The sequence below is a fragment of the Sinohyriopsis cumingii genome, chromosome 11, assembly GCF_028554795.1.
Source record: "Sinohyriopsis cumingii isolate HCF-2022 chromosome 11, ASM2855479v2, whole genome shotgun sequence".
NCBI classification, from domain to species: Eukaryota; Metazoa; Mollusca; class Bivalvia; order Unionida; family Unionidae; genus Sinohyriopsis; species Sinohyriopsis cumingii.
In genome coordinates, this window is record NC_142971.1 from 72,773,862 (window position 1) to 72,801,052 (window position 27,191).

Below are 27,191 nucleotides of genomic sequence, written 5' to 3' on the forward strand. Positions count from 1 at the left end.
TTTTTAACGTTGCGTTACCAATTTAGGCATATCGCTATGATGTCTGCATTGCGGTAGTGTATAGTGATGCCTATCAAAGGGGCATCATACCGTACGTCTTAGTAAATATATTTGTATTTGCGAGACTTTTGGTAGGAGTAAGTCGTTATTATACATTAGACATTATTTAATCATAATGCATAGTAAGGGCTAATAGCTATGCTTACAGTTCTGCCATCTCTTTCGTTAAATGTTAGATCAGACTGGTGGGGATGACTTCATTTGTATTGGAGGGATGATACTCTCTGGCAACTTCTGGTTTATATAACTAAGCCTTGTAACTTTGAATTCGGATGCTTAAAGTAAGACACAAGTGGCGGAATATATACTTTCCATTTCTAGACTGAACGTATTTAGAACGATTGTTCTGTATATAATATTGTTTTATTGGCAATATTGTCGGATTTGATGGTAAAATACAAAATATACGTTCAGCTCGTGAAATCGCATCATTTTAGCTTACATATATAACCAAGCTGCAAGCTCATAACAGTTGACCAGGCGAGTAATATGCTATCTTAAGGGAACATAAATAGTGCTACGGGTCATTTACCTGCTGACAACAATGTGTAGGCTTATAAAGGAAATGTGTTTTTTTTTATTAAAATAGATAGATTGATAAACATACATACATACATGCATACATGTATACACACACATATACATTCATATATACAAACAGGCAAGGTTTTAAGCATTTACATACATTGTTTCCGGATGCAAGCATAAGACAGTGGTAAATAATGTTAAGTGTGAATATTTAATGTAGAAACATACAAACATACACAAATAATAAATAATTGTTATTTGTATCTCTTAAAGATCAAAGGGTATCTGAAAAAGCCACTCTGACTATTGTAGTTCTGGATTAAAATACAACCTCTCCGTGTTTCTTGGAAATTTCGTGTTCCATCTATTCATACTGACATTCTAGGGTCACATCTCTCACACCGTTGATTTCCAGAGTGTTGTATAATTTTATAAGCAAGCAGTTCACTGCGTTCGTCGTAAGTTCTAAAAATTGACGTACCACAAGACTTTACCTAGGTTGTATTGGGTTGACATTGAATATGTCTTTGCCTCGGATTGAGGATGAATCAAATCCCTACAAAGGATATTCTCCTGCGTAATCGTCGTACTATTAGCTGAGGCTGTTATTTGTACCGAACTGTCATGTGGTTCAAACAGTCTCAAGAAAGATCTCAATAAATGTTAATTGGAAAAGTTGAGTTCAAAGGGTATGGTTCACAGAGTCTGAAAATACCGAGTGATTTTTATGTTATATCCATCAAAGTGTTGAAACTCGAACTGATTTCGATCAACTTGCTGACGATGCCAATTCCCCTCCATTTAACAGATACCTTTCTTGCAACCACATGTCCAAATGTAGCGATATAATTTCTATACTACGTCATTGTCTCATCTTATCAAGACTATAGTGAAATCAAACATTCTAATGATCGTCATCCTTAGTCCGCTCTGAGTCTTTGGATTTGTCCAAAATGTCATATTCCTATACCACTAGCATCCGTATGTGTGTTCTTTATTTCTTCTTACATCAACGTGAAATTCATTTCCTTAGTACTTTCTATCTATATAACACTCCTACTACCCTTACGAAACATGTACTCAGTTTGCACGAAGACGCGATGTGACTGAAATATGAATTACTATGGAAGATAATAACTTAACAGATTCTAAAATATGGAGATGAGAGACGGATTTAAACTTGTATAATAGGTTTTCGTGAAGTTAATAGTCTTAGTTTAGCAAAGGTAGTTGCGTGCACCGGCAAGTTTGCTAATAGGTATGCGGGCCTCCCTCTTGTGTCTTTGAAACGATATAGAAAGTATATTCCCAACAATGGGATAATGAGACATTTGGCATGCTTGTTGGTCGAATTACAGTAGAAAACGTATTTTATTGTCTTTTATATACCCAAAGAGATATTGGAAGACTTATCCTTTCAGCATTATTCTGCAGTGGACGCAAGTGTGCATGTTAGAGGAGAATTTTCGGTAAGTAAACATCTGATCGTACATACTACGATGTATGAATTCGTCCACTTCTTTTTCTGTCTATCTGAATATATGTTATGTCCACGGTCACACACACACGCACACACACAAACACAAATACACAAACACACACACAAACACAAATACACAAACACACGCATATATATATATATATATATATATATATATATATATATATATATATATATATATATATGACCGCTTTTGCTGCTTTGAATAATAGGTAAATAACCGTAAATATCGACGAGCAGTTTATGAGATTGTTTCACGGTATCGAGGCGAGAAATTGTTGTCCACCTCAATATCTTGGACAGGCTGTTTGACAATGGGCTTTCAGATGGAGCTGGTTTGCAAATGACATAAAATATGAGAGAGAGGGTGGTGAGAGAATAAGTATTTTGCCGCTGAAATTGAATAATGAAATCTTTCAAATTCCAGACAAAGCAAAAACGACTACGGGAGTGAGTCATATCAAAATTCAAGGCACAGTTAGAAATGGCTCTCGTTAGGTAAAAATGTTACCCCATGTTTAATTCCCATGAGACAATCCACAAGGTAAATCGTCTAAAATACTAAACATAGCTGATCTCTCTTTCATCTTTAGATTCTCAAACCTATGGTCTGAATAAATATGTTGTTTTTTTTTCAAGGATCATATTTAAGTGCAGTGACGTACGATGTGTCTGTTACAGTTACCTAGGCTACGTTATGAATAAACAATACGGTCGTGTAAACATTATTACTGGGTTTAAATGCAGTATTGCCTACAACAAATGTGAGAAGAATAGATGAGAATCTACTGATATCATATTGTATTTGATTTTTCAGTCATTACAAATAACGTAATGACAAACACAATAGGGTGCGTATTATCTTTGCTCTAATTTTCTACCATTACTCTTGCACGATACCTGTTAGATTCCTAACGTCGCGGACCGTGCAAGAAGATTACCTAAATTTACTAGTAATTATCTGACCTTGCAGAAATATTTACAATCTGACTTGACTATAAGGACGGTCAATAAATAACAATTTTCTTGAATCCCGTGAATTCAGGCACACAGATCTACCTTTCATAGAGTATTGCATAGCATATTATGGAGATCTATTTAGCATATTATGGAACTCTATTTAGCATATTATGGAACTCTATTTAGCATATTATGGAACTATATTTAGCATGTTATGGAGCTCTATTTAGCAGATTATGGAGTTCTATTTAGCATATTATGGAACTCTATTTAGCATATTATGGAGTTCTATTTAGCATATTATGGAACTCTATTTAGCATATTATGGAGCTCTATTTAGCATATTATGGAACTCTATTTAGCATGTTATGGAACTCTATTTAGCATATTATGGAGTTCTATTTAGCATATTATGGAACTCTATTTAGCATGTTATGGAACTCTATTTACCATATTATGGAGCTCTATTTAGCATATTATGGAGCTCTATTTAGCATATTATGGAACTCTATTTAGCATATTATGGAACTATATTTAGCATGTTATGGAGCTCTATTTAGCAGATTATGGAGTTCTATTTAGCATATTATGGAACTCTATTTAGCATATTATGGAGTTCTATTTAGCATATTATGGAACTCTATTTAGCATATTATGGAGCTCTATTTAGCATATTATGGAACTCTATTTAGCATGTTATGGAACTCTATTTAGCATATTATGGAGTTCTATTTAGCATATTATGGAACTCTATTTAGCATGTTATGGAACTCTATTTACCATATTATGGAGCTCTATTTAGCATATTATGGAGCTCTATTTACTATAAAATGTAGTATCTATAATTTGATTTAGAAATAATTAAGTCCATGTTATAGTACAGCACATACAGCACAACGGTCACATCAGTCAATGCATATATTGTAGAACATGTCATAAATATATGTTATAGTACAGCACATACAGCACAACGGTCACATCAGTCAATGCATATATTGTAGAACATGTCATAAATATGTGTCCTGGGTGGAACAACATTTCTGGTCAAAAATAGGCTTGAAGTCGAAATACCACTCTGCCCTCATGATTGCACATTTTCTAACTATGTATTTAATGTAAAGAAAAATACATGATAGCATATGTATCTTTATGTAAAGTTAGTTTCATTCTCTAAAGTATTTGTCACAGACACAGACACATTGTTTGTTTAGATATGTTTTATACTACACGTATTTTAATTATTTGTTTCAAAGTTTTGATATTCTAATGTTAATCTGTGTGCCCGTATGTGAATGAGAGACAATTCATTTTCTTCTGCTTGTATTATTCTCATGGTATATTGTACATTTTTTCGTTAATACGAGTGTATTATCTTATCTCGTCCATGTACGGCTATTCACAATGGTTAGGCTGGTCATGCGACGCATAGGTATTCGAACAGTAGTGGGTTTGATACGAGGTCTGTGTGTCTTTGGAAAAGGAACCTAAGTCTGATATCCTCGACCTCATGTATTCAATAAAGTGTCTAAAGTCGTATTTAAAATATTTGACCAATTTTATTTCATATAGCCTACTTTGCACCGTTTCTTAACTCTCTTGTTTGTTATCTTTTCATAGCCGTTTCTTTCTTTATGATTTATTTGTTTTAATATCATCTTTATAAACTTGCTTAGCTGCATTTACGATATGTGTGACCTAATTTACTATAACTTCACGTAAGGAACATTTTAACTGTTGTGCACCACTAGACCAATAGATCTGACTAATCACACTGATTACTAAGTGGCAGCATCTACATACGTCACTACTCTCCTCCCCAAGTGTCCTCCTGATTTCTGAGAGCAGGCAAAACGAATTCTCAACACAGCCAACAGTTAAAGAGTTTTCCGAGATCCATATGTAACGGAAAGAAAGAGACAGTCTAGCTGTTTTCACCGAGACTCGCCCGCAGAAGTAGGCTAGTTAGTAAATGGTTTTTAAAGCTGCAGCACAATAAATAGGTTCTGCCATTATTACTTTCCAGCAGTCCCAGTACTATTCATATATAAAATCTGTGCACAAATGTCACTATACGAACCGGGCTGAAGGTGTAATATGTACCGTTGTACACAAATCTTGGTGATAAGTATCTAAATGATCGCCATAAATGTGTCTACATAAACCTCCAGAATACATAGTTACGCGGAGTGAAATAGAGTGTTATAATGACTTGCTTTCATTGGAGGCCTATATGCCTCTTTTACATCTTTGCATATTTGTCTTTTAGACAATTCTCATTTTACAGTTGCTTTAAACGGTATTTTATCATCAGGAGACGTTGTACAACCTGATGGCAATACAATATTTTTCGACATATGTCAGAGTACGGATATTAAGATTCCATAAAATAAACAATGTTTGCATCATACAATCACGCCGAAATTGAAATAACATGTAGAAAAGTAACTTCGAAAATTGCGATGATCCTGAGCATGCTGTTAAAACAATAACTTCGGAAAGAAATATTCCGTTTGATTTTCTTCATTATTAATGTTTATTTCAAATACAAAATATATTTTTAATAATTGATCAATATATCCTGAAATGAATATAAAATTATTGCAGAAATGAATTCAGCTATTCCAGGTGACAGTGTGTCACAACGTAAATATTGCAAGAAGGTTGGTGGATAACTGAATGTACTCTAAGAGAATTGAGTATCTATACCTACAATAATTCACACAAAATTATGAGAGCGTCTTAATACAAAACTAGGATTTCGAGAATGTATGTACAAGTGGCAACTGAAAGTGATGCGAACGTGTATACACTGATAAAAAGTATAATGAAGGTATAGAATGGAGAGGATTAATTACGACATTTTTACGAAGCATTAATTGAACAGGTAAACATTAGAAAGATTGGAGAAATATTATATTCATAAAACAGCTGTATTTATAATTATCCATTCTTTATTGTACACTAAGCAACTCCAAGTTTAAACACGTTTTACCTTACCTTGTTAAGCACAAGGAAATTTAGCGATAACACCCGCCACCAAAGCCATTTGGAAAGATGATTGTTCCACCTCATTAACCAAATACCAAACGAGGAGTTAGATCAGTTCTGTTATGTAAACTGGTGATCGTTTTTTCTGTGTGTTAAGAAAAGATTAACCGAACGCTAACTAGCTTGAAATGCTACTTTTTGTTCTAATCTTTTTATAAAATAAGAACCAGTTATACCAAAAGATAAATTAGTTTTTAATATAAAAGAAACTTCCTGTTTGAAAAGTAAATCACCCCCTTCGACAACAATTAGATGTTTTGTACTTTATGGATTTGAAAATTTTATTTTCTTTCTTGACCGATGACCAAATCTTGAAGTAAAATAGACCAGTTTGATGCCGTTTGTTCAAAATTGTCGCCTGACTCTTAATCGCAGGCCATTCCTCATTATTTACATTTGTTTGTTATACCTGTGTTAAAGGTTTTCTCTTAACAGTATGCTCGCCTATTTAACATTACTCAAAACCTTTGGAAAATGAATTTCTGTGAGCTTCAGAATCGTTTCCTACTATTCATCAGAATTATTGTGTAATGAATTGTTGTTATAACATGTTGACATGATTCTGAAATGTGTGAAACAAAGAATACTTTGTTCAAGAAATTATTGCATCTATTATTTCGTGTTATCATTCCAAACCCGTTCCTGTGGCGAAAGTGATCAGATTATCCCCCTTGGATTCAGGAAGTCGTTGGTTCAAACCCCAGCCGAATTATACCAGAGACTTTTAAAAATGGAACTAGCAGCTGCTTCGCTTGGCGCTCGGCAATAAGAAGTTAGTGTTAGTACCGATCGGCCTGGTGTTATATGTTTGCGGAATATTGCCAGAGTACTAGACATCACTATAAACTGCTCCACTGCGACATCGTAGAAATATGACTGAAAAATTGTCAAAGCAATGTAAAAAATCTACTTCGCACACACACACACACACACACACACACACACACACACACTTCATTTCAACAGTTATTAATTTACTGTGATCATTTGCTAAACCACTAAGAAATTTATTGGCACCTTCTGCACATGATGTGTATTCTTCATAGAACATTTTGGGGAGGGGATCAAGATCAATATACTATGGGACAAATATTTATTTTGGGCTTTGCGGTTTCTCTTTAAAATAAGATGCTGCCAAAATTACATATCTAAAAAAAACTCTTTTAATTCGCTTAGCAAATATACTAACTTGTTTAACTGGAAATTCCAATTACTCTTTACATTTCGGAATGTATATAATCGACTAAACTCTGCCGCCATCTTCATTTTCAAGCAGTTTTAATTCAGTTTTTGTTAATGTACCCAGTAAATTAATGAATATGAATCATATTTAATGCAGCCTTATTCTCATTAATTAATTCATGACGTTTAATTTTCTCCACGTTAGCATCCCATGCACATTTAAATAAGGTACGATTGAATATTTTTCTACTTTTGCTGATCAATTTATAACTGCTGACAATAGATACAAGAATTTGGGTATAACAAAAGCTTTTACAATAAGTATGTTTTTTAGCATACGAGTATTATTTGTACGATCGTTAATTTCTTTCCATAATGGTCTTCTACCGTTTGTTGTAAATGTAGATACGAAGCCGATTCCAGGAGATGAATAATTGGACGAAATGAACATATAATGATTACAGAAACACCTCGTTGAGTCTGAATATTTGAAAACGTAAAATATGTCCATAACGTATTGATCTTCATTAAAATCTTTCAAGATCCGTCCATAATATGTTCTTGAACATTACAATGAATCCACCAGAGCGATGCTTTTTTTTCCATTCTCCATCTTTTTTAACCACATGCCGCATTCATAAATTACAAAAACACCCTAGCGTGATTACCTTTTGTTCTGACTTAGATAACACTACGATTAAATAATCTATTTTGAGCTTCTTGAGTATCGGCAAGATCAAACTGAGCCATTTTTGTGCAATTTTATATGTAACTGTTTGGAACATCTAAACTACATATTTGGTCTGATATATTTTGTGCAACAATCTAAAATAATTGCCCCTATTTTCTTGTGGACAAACGTTCTTGTTCCAGGATTAAAAATGACTATTAGACCAACTCCATGAATTCATATGGTTGCAAATTGCTGTTGCATTGTTTCTTTTCTCGTCAGGTTCATCATACATGACATCATATTTGTTCCTGATTTGGATTTACCTTACAAACAAATCGCGTTAAAGTATCATGCATTGTCAAATTCAGTATTCATCATGCTTGCTTCATCCAATGGTCCAATTTATCTTTATTTCTTGAAATCCTTCCGTTTCCTAATAATTGGAAATAGGCAGTCCAAACTCCAGTATTTGAAATGTACTAGCCTTGGTAGCACCTGTAGACCAGAGATCCTATTCATAGACACTGTCCTTGATTATAATAAAGGTGGACCGTTAATATCTCATGTACGTTAGTGTGGACATTGCTATCAATCTATATGTGAACAGTGTGAACATCGCAGTTATTGCACGCACTGGAGGCAGGGGATCAAAATGTATAAAGGACAGTTATTGTCAACATTCTTAGGTGAATTTGCAGATTGGTATTGAAGGCAAGAATACGAATTTAGGTAGGCAGCACATATATGATTCGTATTCATTGTTTTACATCGGCAATAAAGAAACAAAACATGTACATTTGTTGAGAATCTCATACCTAATGCAGCAAGCGTGGCGGAACAATCGTAACGGCGCACTTCCATTTCTGTCATGCTCAGAAATGATTAAGGACGTAGTTATTGGAATACACATCAATGTGATAGGTTTGGTGATTTGCCACCGGTAGATTCCACAACATATATTTCAACTTTGCCTTCTTTCGCCATATGCTGTTGTTGTTGTTGTGGGGTTTAACGCCATTTTTCAGCACGATAGGCTATACATGGCGGCCAGTATTAATGGTGGAGGAAGAACCCGGAAAACCCCGGAAAGAACCACCGACCCACGAGAAGCTACTGGCAAGCTTTCTCACATGCCCACATTGGCTGAATCTTAGACTCGAACCGCCGCAGACAGAGGTGAGATGGCAGTGATCCGTAAGAAGAGCGCTTTAGACCACTCGGCCACTCGGGGCCCTTCGCCATATGCACATGTACGTCAATCACAATGATTATACCTCGAATGATCTATTGTTGCAATTAAAATCAACTCGGCTATTTGTAAAGATTAAAAGAGATGTTGCGAATGTATCGAATTATGGTTTCCTTAGCAATTTGTCGCTCAGTCTTACGGTCACTGCGATCGTCCGAATAGATTGCGACATCTTCCTTGTGAAGAAACTTCCGGCAATTCAAATATATTATTTCCTGTAAGCTAATGCATCCACATACAGCTGAAGCATAACTTGTACCGCAGGAATAGTCGAGGAGGTCCGGTTGCAAAGCATTTTTCATATATAGGTCTCCGTGGTATCGAATTAAATCCGATGTTTCCTACACAATTTGACGGAAAAGGCCAGTGGTTTTCCGAGTCAAGGTGGACATACAGAAATGACTCTGATGATCCCAGTTTCAGCAAATATTGAATGACTTGGAATTAGGAACAGGGAGTATAGATAAATAGTGTGTTACTTCTGGCATGAAAGTAATCAAATTGAGTAGTACACAGACCTACACTTGTTTAGTTTGGAGTACTATTCCATTAACATGACAGGGTATTTACAGCAAACAGTTACTGCAATATATGAAAAACATGGAACCTGATCCATTGGGGAAATCTAGGAATCAATTTAAGGATTCATATAAATGTAACATCAGATACAATCTATTTACTTCAAATGGAAACTAAAACAAACATAATAATATATATTAGAGCCAAACCGTACAACTGTGAATATAGTAAATAACTGTGCGGTAGGTGACTTGATGAATGTCTTATGACCACTGTTAATGCACAAACGCTTATGTATGCCGCCACGCTATTGTAATCTTGTTAAATTATGATTTGAATATTGTTTCATTTTTATGGGACTGTCTTAAGTTGAACATATGGTGATTTCCGTTTGACCTTGTTCTAAACCTTACTTGTACATCACTTATAATTTGCAATAGAAGAAGAAATTTTAATTAGCTCTGTACATGCATATAGCATTGCCATGGCCTGTGCCTTATGGTAAGGAACTATGAAATGATGTGCCTTGTCAGAATTTAAACGCATGAATTGATGAATAAATGTCAAAGATTTTTGTATCCATTGCATCTGATTACTCGCCAGAATGCTCCGTACAAGATCCATTGTCTCAGTGTTAAGGAAATGACAAGGAATCATATAAGTGTAACCTCTGTTTGTGAACTGGACTAATTCCTAAAGCCGTATAATGAATAATATAAAAATTGCATGACACATTAATATTTTATGCATCTGGATTTATTAGTCACAGTGATAGACCCTGCCATAAAAATTAAGATTAAATAGAAGAAATATTGTGTGTGTGTGTGTGTGTGTGTAATTTGGGTTTTTAACGTAGCTTTACCAATTTGTTAGTAATATCGCTACGATGTCTGCAGTGTGGAAGTTTATATTGATGTCTAGCACTGGGGCATCATGCCGCAGACATGTAGCATGATGTCCCACCCAGTCACATTATCATGACAAAGGGCCGACCAGTCCTAACACTTACCGGTTAATGCAGAGCGACAAATGAGGCAGCTATTAGTACCATTTTTGTAAGTCTTTGGTATGACTCGGCCGGGAATCAAACCCACGACAACCCGCACCCAAGGCGGACGCTCTAACCACTAGGCCACCAGAGCGGTCGAAAACTTAATGAATAGATGCTAGATATAATGAAGATATTATGTGTCAGTTGTGATTTTATATATATATATATATATATATATATATATATATATATATATATATATATATATATATATATATAAAGTCCCGTATAGCATACACGCATGTGTGACGGTCGGTGTCAATATAGTTAAATCTTGGGGTACACATGATGTTGATCTAAATCAGTCACCTAAGCCTAAAATGACCAAGACAAAATATAATGTAAATGTTCCGTTGCTTGAAAACTTGCAAGACCTCTTTAGGTATTCTCAGAATCTACACCAAATGACCTCCACACTAGCAATTATCACTGAACATTCCTGTACAATTAGGTTGAATATACAATGCCTTCTTTGACATGAACATAATATTAATATAACAAATGTTTTCTTTCTTATTTCTACTACAAAACCACATTATCGTCGCATTGTTATTGAACATGGCAGTAAATATTCCTCGTGAATACAAACATTTGGTTATTTGATATATCTGGGCATGCTACCTGGAAATTCAATTTAATTCGCTGGATCAGGGCTTTCGTGTTGGCTATGATTATTTATGAAAATTGTTTCCGATTGATTTCTGGACGCAAGAAGCGATTCTTTGCAACAGCTGTCAATAGGACTCTTTGAAGGTTTCGAAATGATTGCAATGGAATCTGTAGCAAGTAATGGGGGATAATGGCAGCCACTCAAAGTGCCGATAGTAGCGTCATTTTAAAGACTCTACTGTTATACGCATGTTTTCAAAAATATAAAAACAATGTGTGTCATATTGTATTGTTTATAACTTCAACAGCAGCCACAGTTGTTAGACTGTATGACGCAAAAACGTTTCATTCAGCGAGTTAAACGCTAGCACGACATCACTAGATCACCAGTCCATTCTCTGCAGATATTGGATGGGACCAGAGTAAATTCAAGGCGCCACATTCTAGCATGTATATTATCATTACCAGACCGGTACATACAAACTTTGTCATGTGTCTTGCGGGAGCTTGGTCGGAACGACAGATAAAATAGGAACACGCGTAGGTCTCAACTAGCCCAAAACTAGTGTTTGCTTTCAATTTTGTTTTCTTCGTCATCATCGCTAGCAAACGCTTACGTTACTTTCGTGTTCAGTGTTTCTTTTTTTTATGTCACCAGTCTTTGCTACGATTTTATCAGATAACATTTCGGAATCGCATGAACTACTAACGGTTCCACTCTTTCTTTTTATTTCTTATTTCACAATCTTCACGTCTCCTCTACCAATTCAGTTCTGTTTCTTGTCCTTGCTATTGCAATAGTATTTCGCTCTTTGAGCGCTCCTAATATACTGTAGCGGGATAGGAAGAATAATTATCTTGCTCGGACATCGAACTGCCTGTGTTGCAGGCGGATGTATTTGCCACTAAAGCAAACTGTCACAGCAGTTTAGGCTGCTTGCAACCATAAAATGATCAATTTTACCGAGTATCAACAGGACTCACGATATAAAGCATACTAAACTATATATCATCGGTACATATATGCACCCGATTATATTTTGTTCTTTAGAAGGTATGTCAGTATAACTGAGGTGCCGTTTTATTAATGCATGTGTTACCATATCAGTTATATTTCCAGTGTGCAGGTTACTGAGGAAAATAGATTTATAATTTGTCAAATGCAATTCTCATTATTGACACAATTTCAAAAAGTACTCTAAATTAGAAACCAATTTTTTCCAACATACTACATATTGTCCATGATTTAAATTCATCCTTTTATGCTATTTCAGGCCACTTCATCTCATTAGATGCAGGGCCAACTTTGGTCACCACTCCAGGTTTGGCGTAAATGCTTTAAAAATATTATTTCGTGTCATCACTTACATTTAGAATGCATTTCGGTGTTATTTTAAATATTTACTGAAAACATGCCGCAGCTACATGCACTCGTTTCTTTCACTGAAAACTGAAATTAAGAACAACACCCTTCTACAAATCAAGACAAGGTGACTATAACTCGTGTGGATTGGAATCTGTACCCTGACCTATTATGCGCTAATGCTTGTGTTATTCTGTCGACACGCTCTGTCGCTGAGTACATATATTAGCTTTAAGGGAGTCCTTCCAAACTTGTTTTCCTTGAAGAATTTAAATATCTTGCCTATATTTTAATAGCATATTTTGCTTTTCTCTTGCATTATGCCCATATTGATTAAATTTTGTATAATAGTATTTCGGTTAGGCACGCGGTAAATGATTGCACTTCTGATTGATGGTTATTGTTTGACACTAAACTTGTACGAACAATAACCACCAAACAGGACTGCATGTAACATATTTATCTATATGGCAAGAGGGATTGGGTGTTACAAATTCAATCAAAGGAGACTAGATAAGAAGCAACTAAGCAACGTCACGTAAGTAATGATTATTAAATGGTCCACTAAATATTCAAAACATATATAAAGAACATGCATGTTATTAGTGACGCCATAAAATAATTGCAATGGAATTGGTGGAGTGGGGACGATTTCAAACCTCGTGAGTTTTTCACCTCGTGATAAGGTGAGTGAGTGTTTTCGACAGTTTTCTTTTTTCAACTGAGAGTATTTAGAGCATATGCCTTGTATGGCTGTCTTTCATTTACGTCTTGACAGTGTTCTGATAGGAGACAAAAGTAGGAATAGGCAAATCTCTTCAATTTGTCCCAGTTCATGCATAGCGTGGATTAGGAATGGGATGTATAATTACATATTATCTTTGGTATGAAAGTCCTGTAAAAGGTTCCCGTGCGAAATGCAGCAAGAAATTGTGAACAAATCTATTTTGAGACATCACTGACAGTCTGTCATGGCGAGCAACAGTGACAATGATACTATGTTACTTTTACGAGCATTTGTTGCATGATACATGCTATATTAAAACTGCATATTGTTAGCACAGTGTCGCGGTCTCGGTTGATCGATCACACAGAGCTGAGAGCATCATATAATCCGGAATCGTGGAGTCATGGTCCGGATTGATTATTTTGTTCTAAACGCAAGCCTGAGAAAAACGTTCAATAATTCATGATGGAGAAAATAATGTAGACTTTAAATGCATACAGACACACTTATGAATGCAGCAATAAGGCTTAAATATATGGTATCAAGTATGCCTGAGTTTAGTTTGATACCTTCTAAAAAAAAAGTAAAATAAATTTAGGATCTTGTTAAAGGTAATTAACAAAGAAAAGTCAATCATGTGTTATCATTAAATAAACATGTACGGTGTAACACTCTACGGGGTTCATATTTGAATAGATTGTTATCGAACTTGGCGTAAAAGGTTGTATAAGTAAGAAATTGGTTGAGGTCGATAACGAGCGACAAATGATATTCAGTTACACATAACTGGCGGAGCTTCCGAACAATGTGATAGCTTTATTGTTTATAAAAAGATTGTGATAATATACTCTTTATCAATGAGGTCTCAAACAATTTTTAGTATCATGCGTTTTTGCTTGTGATTGAGTTTTTTTTTTTTGCAATCTAAAGATTTACATCTTAACTGAACGTAATCAAAACTTTGGATATAATCGTATTATATTGAACTATAGGAGTTTTCAAGAGTGACAATTGTACATAATTATCAGGTGTCCTTGTATGCAGTCGGTTGAGTCTGTGTACATTCTAGAGGTTTCGTGTGCAAGAGTAGGGATCGTGACCTTATAGCCCAGTTCAGTAAGTGCATCTTGAAATTACGTCCCTTGAGGTGCTCTCCATTGCCGACACTTCCGGGGAGCAATTTCCAACAATGGCTAGGATACGTATTGAATAGATTGCCATCTCTTTTATGTGCTCTGTGGATAGACGGACACACAGGAACACATGGCATACATCACTATTTAAAGAGGAGGGGAGCAATATCAGCCGCGACCATGGGTAATAATTATCAATCTCCTGAGCACAAAACTCCAAACCAAGACAACAAAATTTCAGATTGTATAAACTTTATATCAGTTGATGCTTACATAAAATATATCAATACCGGTATGAACTTTATGTCACGTTACTGTGGAAATAATCATGAAAAATTAGAAAAGATATGCACATAGCTTTGACTTAATTTGTACGTGAAATGTAGTGTTATGAATATCCCTCTTTAAGTTTACTCAAATAAAGATGTATTGAAGTAGTACTGTTTATGCAACTTGACAGTAACCACATCTCATAACAGGTCCTTGTTCTTAATGGTTTTTAATAAAATGAACACATAAATTTATTCTAGGAATCACAATTTAAGGGAACATAAATTGAACAGCATAAACAATCTGAAAATACTGTTTCAATTCCTCTTTTCTTTTCTTTTAAAAGTATCCAACTATCACAGACATTGACAATACTGAATTATGCATCACCTAATGGTTTTAAGTCTTTCCAACGTTTAATATGTCTAGTAAAAATTTCAGGGCAACTGCATGGAGGTAAAACTCATTCAACATGGTGACTATACTTTCCTAAAATTCAACGTCAAGAAAATACTTTCTACTGAACGTCCTTCTAAGGTCCACACATAAAAGTCACACCATCTGTATTATGAAATTGCAAGTTGTCCCTGCACCTGATAATAATATGAATGACTTCACCCCAGGACACATGGGCGGTCCACTATCACATGTGAAATTTTTGTATCCCATAACTATCTTTAAGATGGAGTTGGGTGGAGTGTTGGGTAGCTTTTTACAAATCGTCCCAAAATTTAGCAAAGTTAATCGACCATTTATATCAACATTCCATTCTGTGCACTTGGACTGTTTTCTCGTTCTCAACTCAATAGCTTTGCAGCCATCTGCACTTACAAAAAGTTTTTCAAGGTAACTTTGAAATGCAACTGTTGATTCGTGACTATTATATTAACACCATCATGGTACATGAACTATGGTTATGGTAACCTGATTTGTACTTGTGGCAAGTACCTTTTGGTTTATAGTTCTGTACAAGATTCATTCGGAAATATTTTTATATTAAGGAAAAGGAAAGGTATAATTAATATATTCAGTTGCATAACTTCTCAAAGTGCAAATATTAATGTCGTTATCTCATTTACCTGTATCTAATTGGCCGTGCGCAATTTCATCTCCATAGTTGTGGCCGAGATGGCAAAAACCAAAGTTTGGTATTTCCCCAACAGGTTCATATATTTTTATTTCAATTTTAATATATATTAGTTTTCTTCGATGTACTCGCATAAATTCGAATCCCATATTTCTTCACAAGCTTGCTATGTTATTGTTGTTGTTATTATGGGTAATTTGTATTTTCAAGATTTACTTACTCATTACCAAAAAGGAACGACGAGTGCTTTGGCAAATTTATAAATGACATTTGTTTCTCTATTTCTCCCGCATATTTAAAATTTACGGCCCCTAAAGTGTATGTAAACATTTCATCATTTGAAACAAAACTAGGGTAAACATGTATGTAAGCAAACAAACTACACATACAATTCTACTAAAATACACTTTAAATCTAGTTCAAAGATTCATGTTATTAGGCGTGAAGACTAAATTGTTTGAACGTGATCCAGTTTGATAGCAATAAATTATTATGTTTCATTGCAACTGACTCACTTATAAATCTTAAAGTAAGAGCAAATGAAACATTTTACAACTTATTTCCTGCTGAAAGACGATTTCAAAAGCATCAGAGGTTTTAAATCAGTCTACTTTTAACGATTCAAGTAAAGAATAGTATTATTCAGAGCCTTTATGTTACGTACTTGTAACGTTTAAACTTGATGGATCGCCTTTTCCTTTGTTTAAATCTATTGTTACAATGCTCACCGGAAGTAACTAAGGTACGCTCATTGCAAGAATGACTACTCTGCAGTTATTCTTTAAGGGAGGTAAATAATGTTATCGAACTGGGCTAAAGGACTGACGTTTAGAACCTAATTTACTTTCTGGACAGATGCTCTGTGTGTAAAATGAGGCGCTGCTACAACATATATCGCACTTATTCTGTAATCAGGTTGTATTTTTGTATCATACCCTTCTTCTTCTTTCTTCTCCTTCTCTTTTTCTCCTTCTATCTCACAAACACACACTATGCATTTAATTTATTTAGGGAATGTCAAGAGGTTCAGTTCTAGCAATCTGATAGTCAATCCATGTGTGGTATACACTTAATAGTTGTTGTTGTTGTTGTTGTGGTTGTTGTAGGGTTTAACGCCATTCAGCAAACGATAGGTTATACATGGCGGCCAATATTAATGGTAGAGGAAGAACCCGGGAAAACACCGGAAAGAACCACCGACCCACGAGAAGCTACTGGCAAGCTTTCTCACATACCGACATTAACCGAATCCGAGACTGGAACCCACGCAGACAGAGGTGAAATGGCAGTGATCCGTAACAGAGAGCGCTTTAGACCACTCGGCCACTCGGGTCCCCCACTTCATAGTAATGTACAATAAATGAAATTAATTGTCAGTTGGCCTGTTCAATGGTATCATGAGAAAGAACATATAATATGGCATCCAGATTGTCACAGCTTTTGCAGAGTTGTTCCGATTGATAACAAAACTAAAACATTCCAGAAGTAGCTGCATAACTTAAGATGAAAAATGGCAATACACCTAGTAGAACAATTTGAAAAATAATTAACTATCAGATTTAAAATCAATAATTTCCCGCTGATAAGAGGGCGCGTACATTTTTAAGAAAACATATACAACACTTTAAGAAAATAATATATAATATAGATGTAAGCTGAGTTTGTGAAATTAATCAAATTCAATCTTGTAAATGAATATAAGGCTAGTAATCGTATTGTTCCCATTCCAAACCAATCCAAACTGCTATGGTGGCCTAAGTCGCCACGAATTTGGGAGGTCGCTGGTTCGAATCATGTCAAAAAACTATATAATGGTACTAACAGTTGCCTTGATAGGAGCTCAGCATTAAAATGATTTAAGATGATAGTGCTAGGACTGGTAGGCCTGGTGTCACGATAATGTGACTGGGTGGAATATGATGTTACATGTCTGCGGCATGATGCCCCATTGCTAGATATCCCTATAAACTGCCATACTGCAGACATCGTAGCAACATGACTGAAAATATTTCAAAGTTACGTTAGAAATCCAATTCACAAACACTCAAACAATAATACATTGTTCTAACGCAAACAGTGAACGCATGATAGGCATAACTGTTAAAGGAAAAATCCTGGAAACCCAGTAAGAACATCCTGAGCAAAGAAAGTTAGTGGCAAGCTTTCTCATATACAAATATTGATTTAGTCCGATACTTTAGCCCACGTGGACAATGGTAAGATGGCAGTGGTCGGCAAAGGTAAGCGCTTTAGACCACTCCAATAAATAATAGTTAGCGTACAATGCCTCAACGCTGGAGCATCAGGTTCGATTCCCATGTTGGATTTGGATCATGTTTTGCGTCCGTAAAAAAGACAGTATGAATGCATTACCCAACAAATCTAATCAAAACCTGTTTACATCAACACCTGTTAGCGCCCAACCCTCTCAAACTTACGTGATGTGCGCATCTGACATATTCAATGTATGGAAACAGCTCATGCATCAGGGTAATAGTTGTACGTAAGATCCTATTCATGTTACCTCCACTTTCAAAATGTACCATAAATTTCTAAGCCAGACCCATCGTCAAGTAAATGTAATAACCCTGAGCGTTACTAATATAATATTAAGGTAGCTCCTACTGCTCAAGCGTGATGATAATCACTGAACAAGGGTTACACGCTTCTCGCATTACATAAGACAGGTGTGGAAGCTAAGGCTGTGCGAAAAAAGTTTGAGTGGACAACTTAAAACATCAGCCTTCATAATATAAAAATTCATCAACATAAAGCACGCCAATGATATGAGAACCTCAAGGGTCTGGAAAATTACCCAGGATTTTAGCTTTCTTTTTCAAACCTTGAAGCTACAAGGGTTCGTCTGACTCTAGCAACAGAGATAAAAACAACAATGTAAAAAATACACCCTTTTACAAGTTTATAGATTCATATTTTACGTACATAAATATACCAGTAGATAGAACAATATTCGATATATCTCGATTATTTAAACAAGTTCATAATTTACAAAATCTAAGCCTGATTGTGAAAAATATAATGTGGACAAATTATGTTGTTTGAAATAAGAAGTTTTGAATTTCGGAATCAAAAGTTGGTTTCAGAAATTCGTGTGTAAAAAATTCGTCTGCTCATGCGAACTTGTAGTTTAAAGTCAAAGTTCCAAATTATTCTTCAAAATCTCACACATGAAATTTCCCTTTTTCAAAAATTACCTATCTCATTTTTCCTGACTTAATCTTTCCCTCAAATCTTTATTATGGGGCTTAATCTTGACCAGTCCTTTCCTCTACCCTTTATCCGTCTGTCCCCTTATCTTCCCACACCTACGTATCCCCGACTAGGAACAACGACGGTGTTTATATGCAAGTTTTGCACAGGTAAGCATTCTGGTAAACAAAGCATGGATTGGTGGTATTGCAATCCAATCCAAATCGACCATGCTGACGGGACATGAACTCCGTGTTTTAATTTTTGTAATTTAAAATACATTAGACAATATGATCAGTCGTGAAAAACCTACCCGAATATATCATTCTCATCTTCGAATATTTGTGCAGGTAATTTAATTTTAAAATCTTGTATTGTTGTACAAAATACCGAACGGGTAATGAGTATATCGATGTACGAGGGGATATCTCAAAATGGTTATGCTCGACTGAAACAACTTGTTGTAACTAAAATCAGCTGATCGGATTATACATGAAGTAGCGGCATACCAATATAACACGTCCATATTTTACTCTCCGGTCACCTGAACAATTTCATCGTCTGATATGAATATTTTGAAGCTGGTAATTATAGATGGGAGTTAATGCAATCTGTCCATATAGTCCTGATCAGTGATATTCTCTTATAATAACACAATGATCGTCTCTTTTATAACGTAGGACACTTTTAGCTCTCTAACTCGAAGTGAAAAGAGAGTTTCCATTGAAAATGCTCATTATTTGTATGTTATTCAAGATTAAAAGGCTGAAGAGCATCACTGATTATGAGTGTTTATAACCGATAACCTACTGTTGAAACAATATGAACGTATGTGTAATAATATGAGATGGGCGGATCACAGTTTGATATACCAATAGTACTTTTACATCAAATTGCTTATGTTACGACTTTAAAATCCACGTTACTTTAGTATATATATATATATATATATATATATATATATATATATATATATATATATATATATATATCGTCTTTAGATATTTTATAAAGAATGGAAAATTTCATGACTTTTGACAGGTTTTAACCAGTGATAATATCGTCGTCAAAATATAGCGTTCATCTCGAACCTTAACACTGAACAAAGATGGGCAATGCAGGAGGAGCTATGCGAGACAATGGAGATGCAAAGGAGAAACTCCCCTCTAAACGCTTCGCCCAGCAATACGAGCGATGAGGATGAAAACGTGGTAAAAATATGATTATCAGCAATTGATCATTATTTCCCGTGGTGATAGGGTCTTGTAAACTGGGAGTTTCACTGGATGTTTCTACGTTTCTTACAATCCCAATTGTAGATATAATCAAGTTTGCTTTTGTCTTTGATATACTTAGTTATATTGCTGTCTTCAAGACCATCAAATCATTCTCAGTGAGTGATATTAGAATAATATTCTGCGTTCATTTCCATAATTCAAATTTGTAATGTAGGTACACGAGTCTGACATTTCGCACACTGAAAAATAATTTGAATAAATAATTTTAACTTGATAATTTACATGCATCAGGTGACACATTATACATTTATTTACGTTATCGTTTTTATCAATTGTTTCATTTTATTACGCGTTTGTTCCTACCATATAGTCATAACAGTCGCAGACAAACGTTTTTAACATATTTTAATATTCCAACATAGTCAAAATTGATGCAAGCACATGTAGACTATGATGCCCGGCTCTTTAAATAGTGCGTAGCATGTGACAAAACAAGCAAGAGCTGGAGATGGCATACACTGTGCATTTAAAAAAAAAAATCTTGAAAGAGATAATGTCTAAAATGGACACATCGATGAGGGGAAAATAATTTTGCAAAAACAGAGCTATTTATCGGTAAAGGAAACATACAACAGTGTAGGATTAAAAAAAAATATTTTGTGTAGACATTTATCGTATAGATTTTTCATCATGATTAAACGAGAAAATGAATATACTTTTTTGCCAATGTTTAGCTAAACATACAATAGCACTCATCACAAGTAATTAAACACGAATCAAATTGAAGCCAGCAAGAAAGGAAACTTAGTAAACGTTCGAGTCGATCTATTCCATGGCAACTGGTTTATTTGGAACACCTCAATTCAATATTGGTAAAGCAAACTTTCAAACCATAAAACAATATAAGCTAAGTGTTATTATCCTATCATTTGTGAGGAAATATCATAAAATCAAGAAAGTACTATTAATTCGTCAGGTTGTTTTCGAGCAGAAACATGAAGGTAGGTGGTGCACAAAACAAAAATATCCTGCATCAAAGAAAAGAAAATATCAATGCTGATCAACATTAAACCAATGAATTATGTAGGGCAGTAGAGCACCCCGAACGCACCTGTAGTTATAGAGTTCAAACATTTGATAACTAAGAGAAGGTATCGTTATTCGCCGGATTCGATGTGGAGGGTAGGAGGTTTAAAGATGTAACACTAACTTAAATAGTAATAATTGTGAACTAATTAATTGTTATAGTAGCAGCAGTAGTAGTTATTGTGCCGCAGCTGTTATTATAATTAGTATTGATTTTGTCGTAAATGCTAGTGAAGGGTTTGTTTTCATCATTTACTATTATTACAGATATCTAAATGCAACAGAGTATTTATAATTTGAAAGCAGCAATCTTTGTATATTATTAAATTTTCAACTGCCTTGTTGAGTAGATAATATACATATAATTGTCCTCTATTAGTTATACTGTTTTCAATTCGAAGCACCAAACTTGTTAATAACTAGGCAGAACAAAGGCATATACAAATAAAATCTTTGTTATTTGTAATACTATTGTTTGTCACAGTGAAGCTATTTTGATAAATCGTTGTTTGTAAAAGACCTTTCTTATTTTACATTAGCAAAGCGCAGCAGGAATCCAGGCACAAATGACAAGGCCAATTCATTGGGGAGCAAGGCTTGTCGGAAATAACCCGAATCTGGATGATGAATTGACAGCTGCAAACAATGATTGTATAGTGCTGAAAGTAGAAAATACGCCAATTGGTAAACCAAGAAAACAAAGAAGACAAAACACCGTAAATAACTGTAATATTATCTTGTTTCAAGAATTTATGTTAAATGGTGTGGAAAGCGGAAATCCTCCAATCTACACTGATATGACGTGTCTATCTGATGGAAGAGTTGTTATCCTGGACTCTGTCAATAACAGATGCTCTTTGTATGATTCATCGTATCATTACATGTCAGACTTTAAGTTGTCTTCAGGACCCAGTGGTATATGTACTGTAGATACAGATGAAGTAGCAGTCGTACTTCCAACTGAGTCTAAGGTCAAGTTTCTTAAGATTGTTGATACAATACAACCAATAGGACAGATAACCACTAGACGTAAGTGCACGTCAGTAGCTGCTCTCAATAAAATGGAGCTCGTTTATGCGGGTACGACAAATAAAGAGAACTCTTATTATTGGGGAGTCATCACCAGGGATGGCGGGGAGAAATCCTGTTTCCACATTCCACGTGGAAACATAGCACGTGCAAATGTGTACATTGCCCTAAATTCATCTAACACACGTGTCTATATTTCATGCTTTGACGTAAAAACTGTGTATTGTTACGGTCTAGATGGAGTGAAGCATTTCGAATACAAAGTCAAGAAAGGTAAGAAACAGGGGTTTCATTTAGTAATACGGCTGGACACCGAGAACAACGTCTATGTTGTAGATAAGCATCTCAACATTATCCACTGTCTTTGGCCAGAAGGAAAGCTGCGGCAAATCTTCAAAGATGGAATTCCTCGAAAACTGAGCGCAATTTGCTTACAACACTCATTTGATAGATTTCTTCTTCTTGGTAAGGATGGAAAAGATGCAAATGTTTGCTGAAGACGAAAAAATAATAAAAATATGAACTTACATCAGCTATTCCAATGATGTTCAATTCGAGCGTCAATGTTCTTTGCATCAACATATTGAGCGAAACATAATAAAGCTTTAAATGAAAATTTACTCGCTATAATCAGATAATATTTTTCAGTGTGAATCTAATCAATATTTGTTGCTATTCTCCATGTAAATGCCATAGTATCTGTATTGTTTATACCGGCCTATAGTTTTGTTTATTATACGAATTTTTTGGCAATTGGCCAACATATACCAGAATTTTGACGTTATATTTATGAGTGACGCCGAAATGGACAGGGCAGGTAATTCGCGTCACTAGATACTTTCATATTATCGATTTTCTTACCCAGGAAATGATAGCTAGAGCAATTTTTATTAGCCTAGCGTGTAAAAAAGGAATTCAAAAGTGTGATTGTCGGATATCTTACTATATTTCTGTGTTGCCTCAATAATTCATTTTTTTATTTAACAAATTCAATGAGATTATCCTTTCCTATTTGCATAGTAGATGATATGTTATAGTTTGGTTCTATCATCCGCTTTCACATTTAAAGCATAAAGAAACTGAGTCTTCAAAACGAGACTAGTAAAATTCAGATAGTTTCTTATGAATATCTATAAACATGAAGCACTACGTTTGTGAAAATGTAACCCGTTCCTTTGCAAAGAAGTGAATCCAAGTAATAAATAAACTCTATTGAAATCTGACTAGTATACATAGAGCCATTGGAATACATTATTTATGTATTATACTTGCACCGACAGAGTGCGAGTTCACATCCGAACATTGTATCAGCATGCGACGGCTGCCAATGTTTTTTCTTAGGTATGGGATATTTCCTCCAACTGAAGCGGCACTAATCACCATACTTGTGTTGCCATGAAGACCGAATCAAACCAAATGTGTTTGGTTTATTTTAAAATCCTAGTCATACGATTATATGGAAAATATCATCCAAACAAGAACTGCTTATCTCGATCTGCACGTGCATCCTAGCTTCAATGGAGTTCTTAACCCCAAAGCAAAATACAGAATTTTATCTAATGTTCCATTGCCAGTAAATTTTAAATATCTTAGGGAGTAATAGATTCACAGAAATTATCAAAACGTGATAAAGGATAGGCATTTTTTCTTGGCCATTAGATGTTATGAACAAACGTCATATCATACTATTGCTGACAATACAGTTACTACAATAACATTAACGATGCAATAGTGTAGACAACAACAAATTCAGAAACAAAAACAACTGCAATCACTAGCACAAACATAGCGTAGATTGTATAACATCAGTGAATGCCTAGAGGCATGGTGTGCGTTGTGATGCAGTCCGGATATAGAAAATAGATGTCGGACAGGTTATGAACTCTGAAATTAGCATGAGCTCTTTAGGTAGCAAAACTCATGACTTTCCGTAACATCGGAACACATAGTTGAGTACATTGCTTATACCATTGGTATTTTTAGAGTAAAATAAACATTTCATTCTTCCAGAATCATATAAAAGGAACAGCCCAAATCCTAGGGAATAGTTGTTAGCTAGACTTCAATCGGAGTTCAGTATTTTCGTACTGGTAAGAGTAAAATATATTCGCTTCACTTATATTCTAAAATATCTTCACTTAGAATTCTGCAGTTATCTTACAGTCAAACCCAGTATCTCTTCTCATCCCATTACCATCGCAAGAAGTGACACCTCCTTAAAGGAGGCCAGAAACTCTATATCTGTCTCAATCTGTGTTTGTCCGATCACGCAATTTAGGCATTTATCAATTTATGAGTAAAATAAACATTTCATTCTTCCAGAATCATATAAAAGGAACCACCCAAATCCTAGGGAAAAGTTGTTACCTAGACTTTAATCTGAGTTAGCATTTTCGTACTGGTAAGAGTAAAATATATTCGCTACATTTTAAGACTTTCTTTAACTGACTCAATACGTTTAATTGTTCTTGGAAGACACATGGAAAGTGCTTCATGTTCTCTTGAAACGAGTGTATTCCTATATATTATGTAGTATTAGTTATGAAGTATATTGTTTATGCATTGTTTGGATTTTACCATGAATGTATAAGTATTTGTATTGATAGTAATACTTTATTGTAGAAAACGATTTCGCGACCAACATCATACTCAATTACAATTAATTTTGAAATTAAATATTTTTAAGCAACAAAACGAGATATTTCGAACCTAATGTTAAATATTCAACAATTGGCTTTTGCTGCAAATGTTTTTTGGTGTTGTTTGGAGAAAAGCGTTTCGAATAGCACTCAGTCATTCGATATTTAATTATGTACATTACTTTCGAAAAGAAAATTTCAGGATTGTATGAAGTTGGTAAATTGAAATAAATATAATAATGTGAATTAAAGTGTATATTCTAATACGTGTAATTCTCGTTATAGAACATGTGTTGCCTGGTCTTCACTTAGAATTCTTACAGTCGAACCCAGTATCTCTTCTCACCCCAGCGATGTAACCATTACCATCGCAAGAAGTGACACCTCCTTAAATTAGACCAGAAACTCTCTCTCTCTCTCTCTCTCTCAATCTGAGTTTTGTCCGATCAATCAATTTAGGCATCATGAAAAGAAATCCATCGAACCCTTCCTACGTCCAACGAATAATCAAAACAAATATGTTTCCTTTGAAATAATATAAACATTCAACATCAAATACGCCTGAAGATTTGATGTTACGTAAGAGTAGTGAATAGGGATAGTATAGCGTCAATGGGACTTATCATTAAAAAGACCCTTGGGAACATATAGCGTCAAGGGAAATTTAACATGGAGAAAAATCGTGGGAACATATAGCGTCAAGGGAAATTAACATGGAGAAAAATCGTGGGACTGTTGAGCGTCAAGGGGAATTTAAACAGGGTGGGACTGTATAGCGTCATGGGATTTTTTTTTTATAAAAAAAATTTAAAAAAAGGGGTAGGCAATGGAAAGGCTATCTCTTTTCGAGAAATATGGCTGGCCCTGAAAAGGGCCTTTGGGTTTTCTTCTTCTGCTTCTAATTTCTTCTTTTCCTCCACCAACTTCTTATTTTCTCACCTACACTCTTTTTCTTCTTTTTTTTCTCCTCCTCTTCTTTCTTCTCTTCCTCCTCTTCTTCTTTCTTCCTCTTCTCATTTTCTTCTTCTTTTTCAATTTTTTCATTCCATGCTCTCATCCTTGTCCTTTCCTCTTCATCCTCCTTCTCCTCCTTTATTTCCTTCATCACACCACTTATCATATCCTTTGCTTTTCTTAAATTATTAATTTCCATTTTTACTCTATGCGGACTATAAGAATAGTGATCTTCAACTAGTCGTACGAGCATTTGTTCTATCATTCCCAAATTGTCAAGGACGTCATGCAATGATTGAAATTTATCCAGGTGGTTTGAAGCCATCTTCTATGAAGAATGGTTTGAACGACGAATACTGTGGGTTCTTATACTTAAAGCGCGTACGTGAAGGAAAACATCCCCCTAAAAACATAAAATGGATCTTACCTAGATCATGACCCAACAACGCGCGAACGTGAAGGAAAACATCCCCCTACTTTTTCATTTCATATAATATAACCCAAACTATACTCTCCACATACGCTAAGAAACCCATAATCTACTATTCACACAAACTTACTTCATCATTTACAAACACAAACACACAAACTTACTTCAACATTTACAAACACAAACACACAATCACATACACTCCCACTATTAATAAAGAGTTAGTGTTTATATTCACACTACTCTACCTACACACATTGGCTAATCGATCGTTATTTCTTTTCTAGAGTATTGGGTAGCCCTTAAAAGGGCTGTTTTGTTTGGAACTTCATGGACACCTGGTTAATGGTGGCACCTTCCAGGCCTGGCGCCACATACACATCTTATCCCCCAGTTATCTTTTACCTTTTGGGGGGAGAGAGCAGAGGCAGGATATGTCGCTTCAGAATCCCAATTTTCGCTCTCTGGGATTTTGAAATTTCTTCTCTCCTTTTCCTCCTCCTCTTCTTTGTTTCTTCTTTCCTCTTTATATCTTCTTTCTTCTTCTTCTTTATATCTTCTCTCCTCCTCTTCTTTGTTTCTTCTTTCCTCCTCTCTTATCCTTCCCTCCTCAACAATGGCTTCCGCGGCCAGTTCATTTAATAT

The 27,191-nt window shown here is 35.1% G+C and overlaps 1 protein-coding gene across 1 annotated transcript; it reads left to right on the top strand.

Annotated features, from left to right (window-relative positions):
- The first annotated feature begins 1,830 nt into the window (after positions 1-1,830).
- LOC149788722 (uncharacterized) lies at positions 1,831-25,435 on the top strand. Its single transcript, XM_089974816.1, has 3 exons — positions 1,831-2,057; positions 20,212-20,381; positions 22,034-25,435. The coding sequence occupies exons 2-3, from the start codon at positions 20,286-20,288 to the stop codon at positions 23,018-23,020; spliced, it is 1,083 nt and encodes a 360-aa protein (XP_089830942.1). The 5' UTR covers positions 1,831-2,057; positions 20,212-20,285; the 3' UTR covers positions 23,021-25,435.
- The last annotated feature ends 1,756 nt before the right edge of the window (positions 25,436-27,191 follow it).

Bases quoted from the DNA above. Each gene is read 5' to 3' on its own strand.
- LOC149788722 (XM_089974816.1), top strand. From the start codon at position 20,286: ATGCAGGAGGAGCTATGCGAGACAATGGAGATGCAAAGGAGAAACTCC. The intron at 20,382-22,033 runs GTAAAAATATGA...ATTTTACATTAG, and splicing joins GCGATGAGGATGAAAACGTG to CAAAGCGCAGCAGGAATCCA.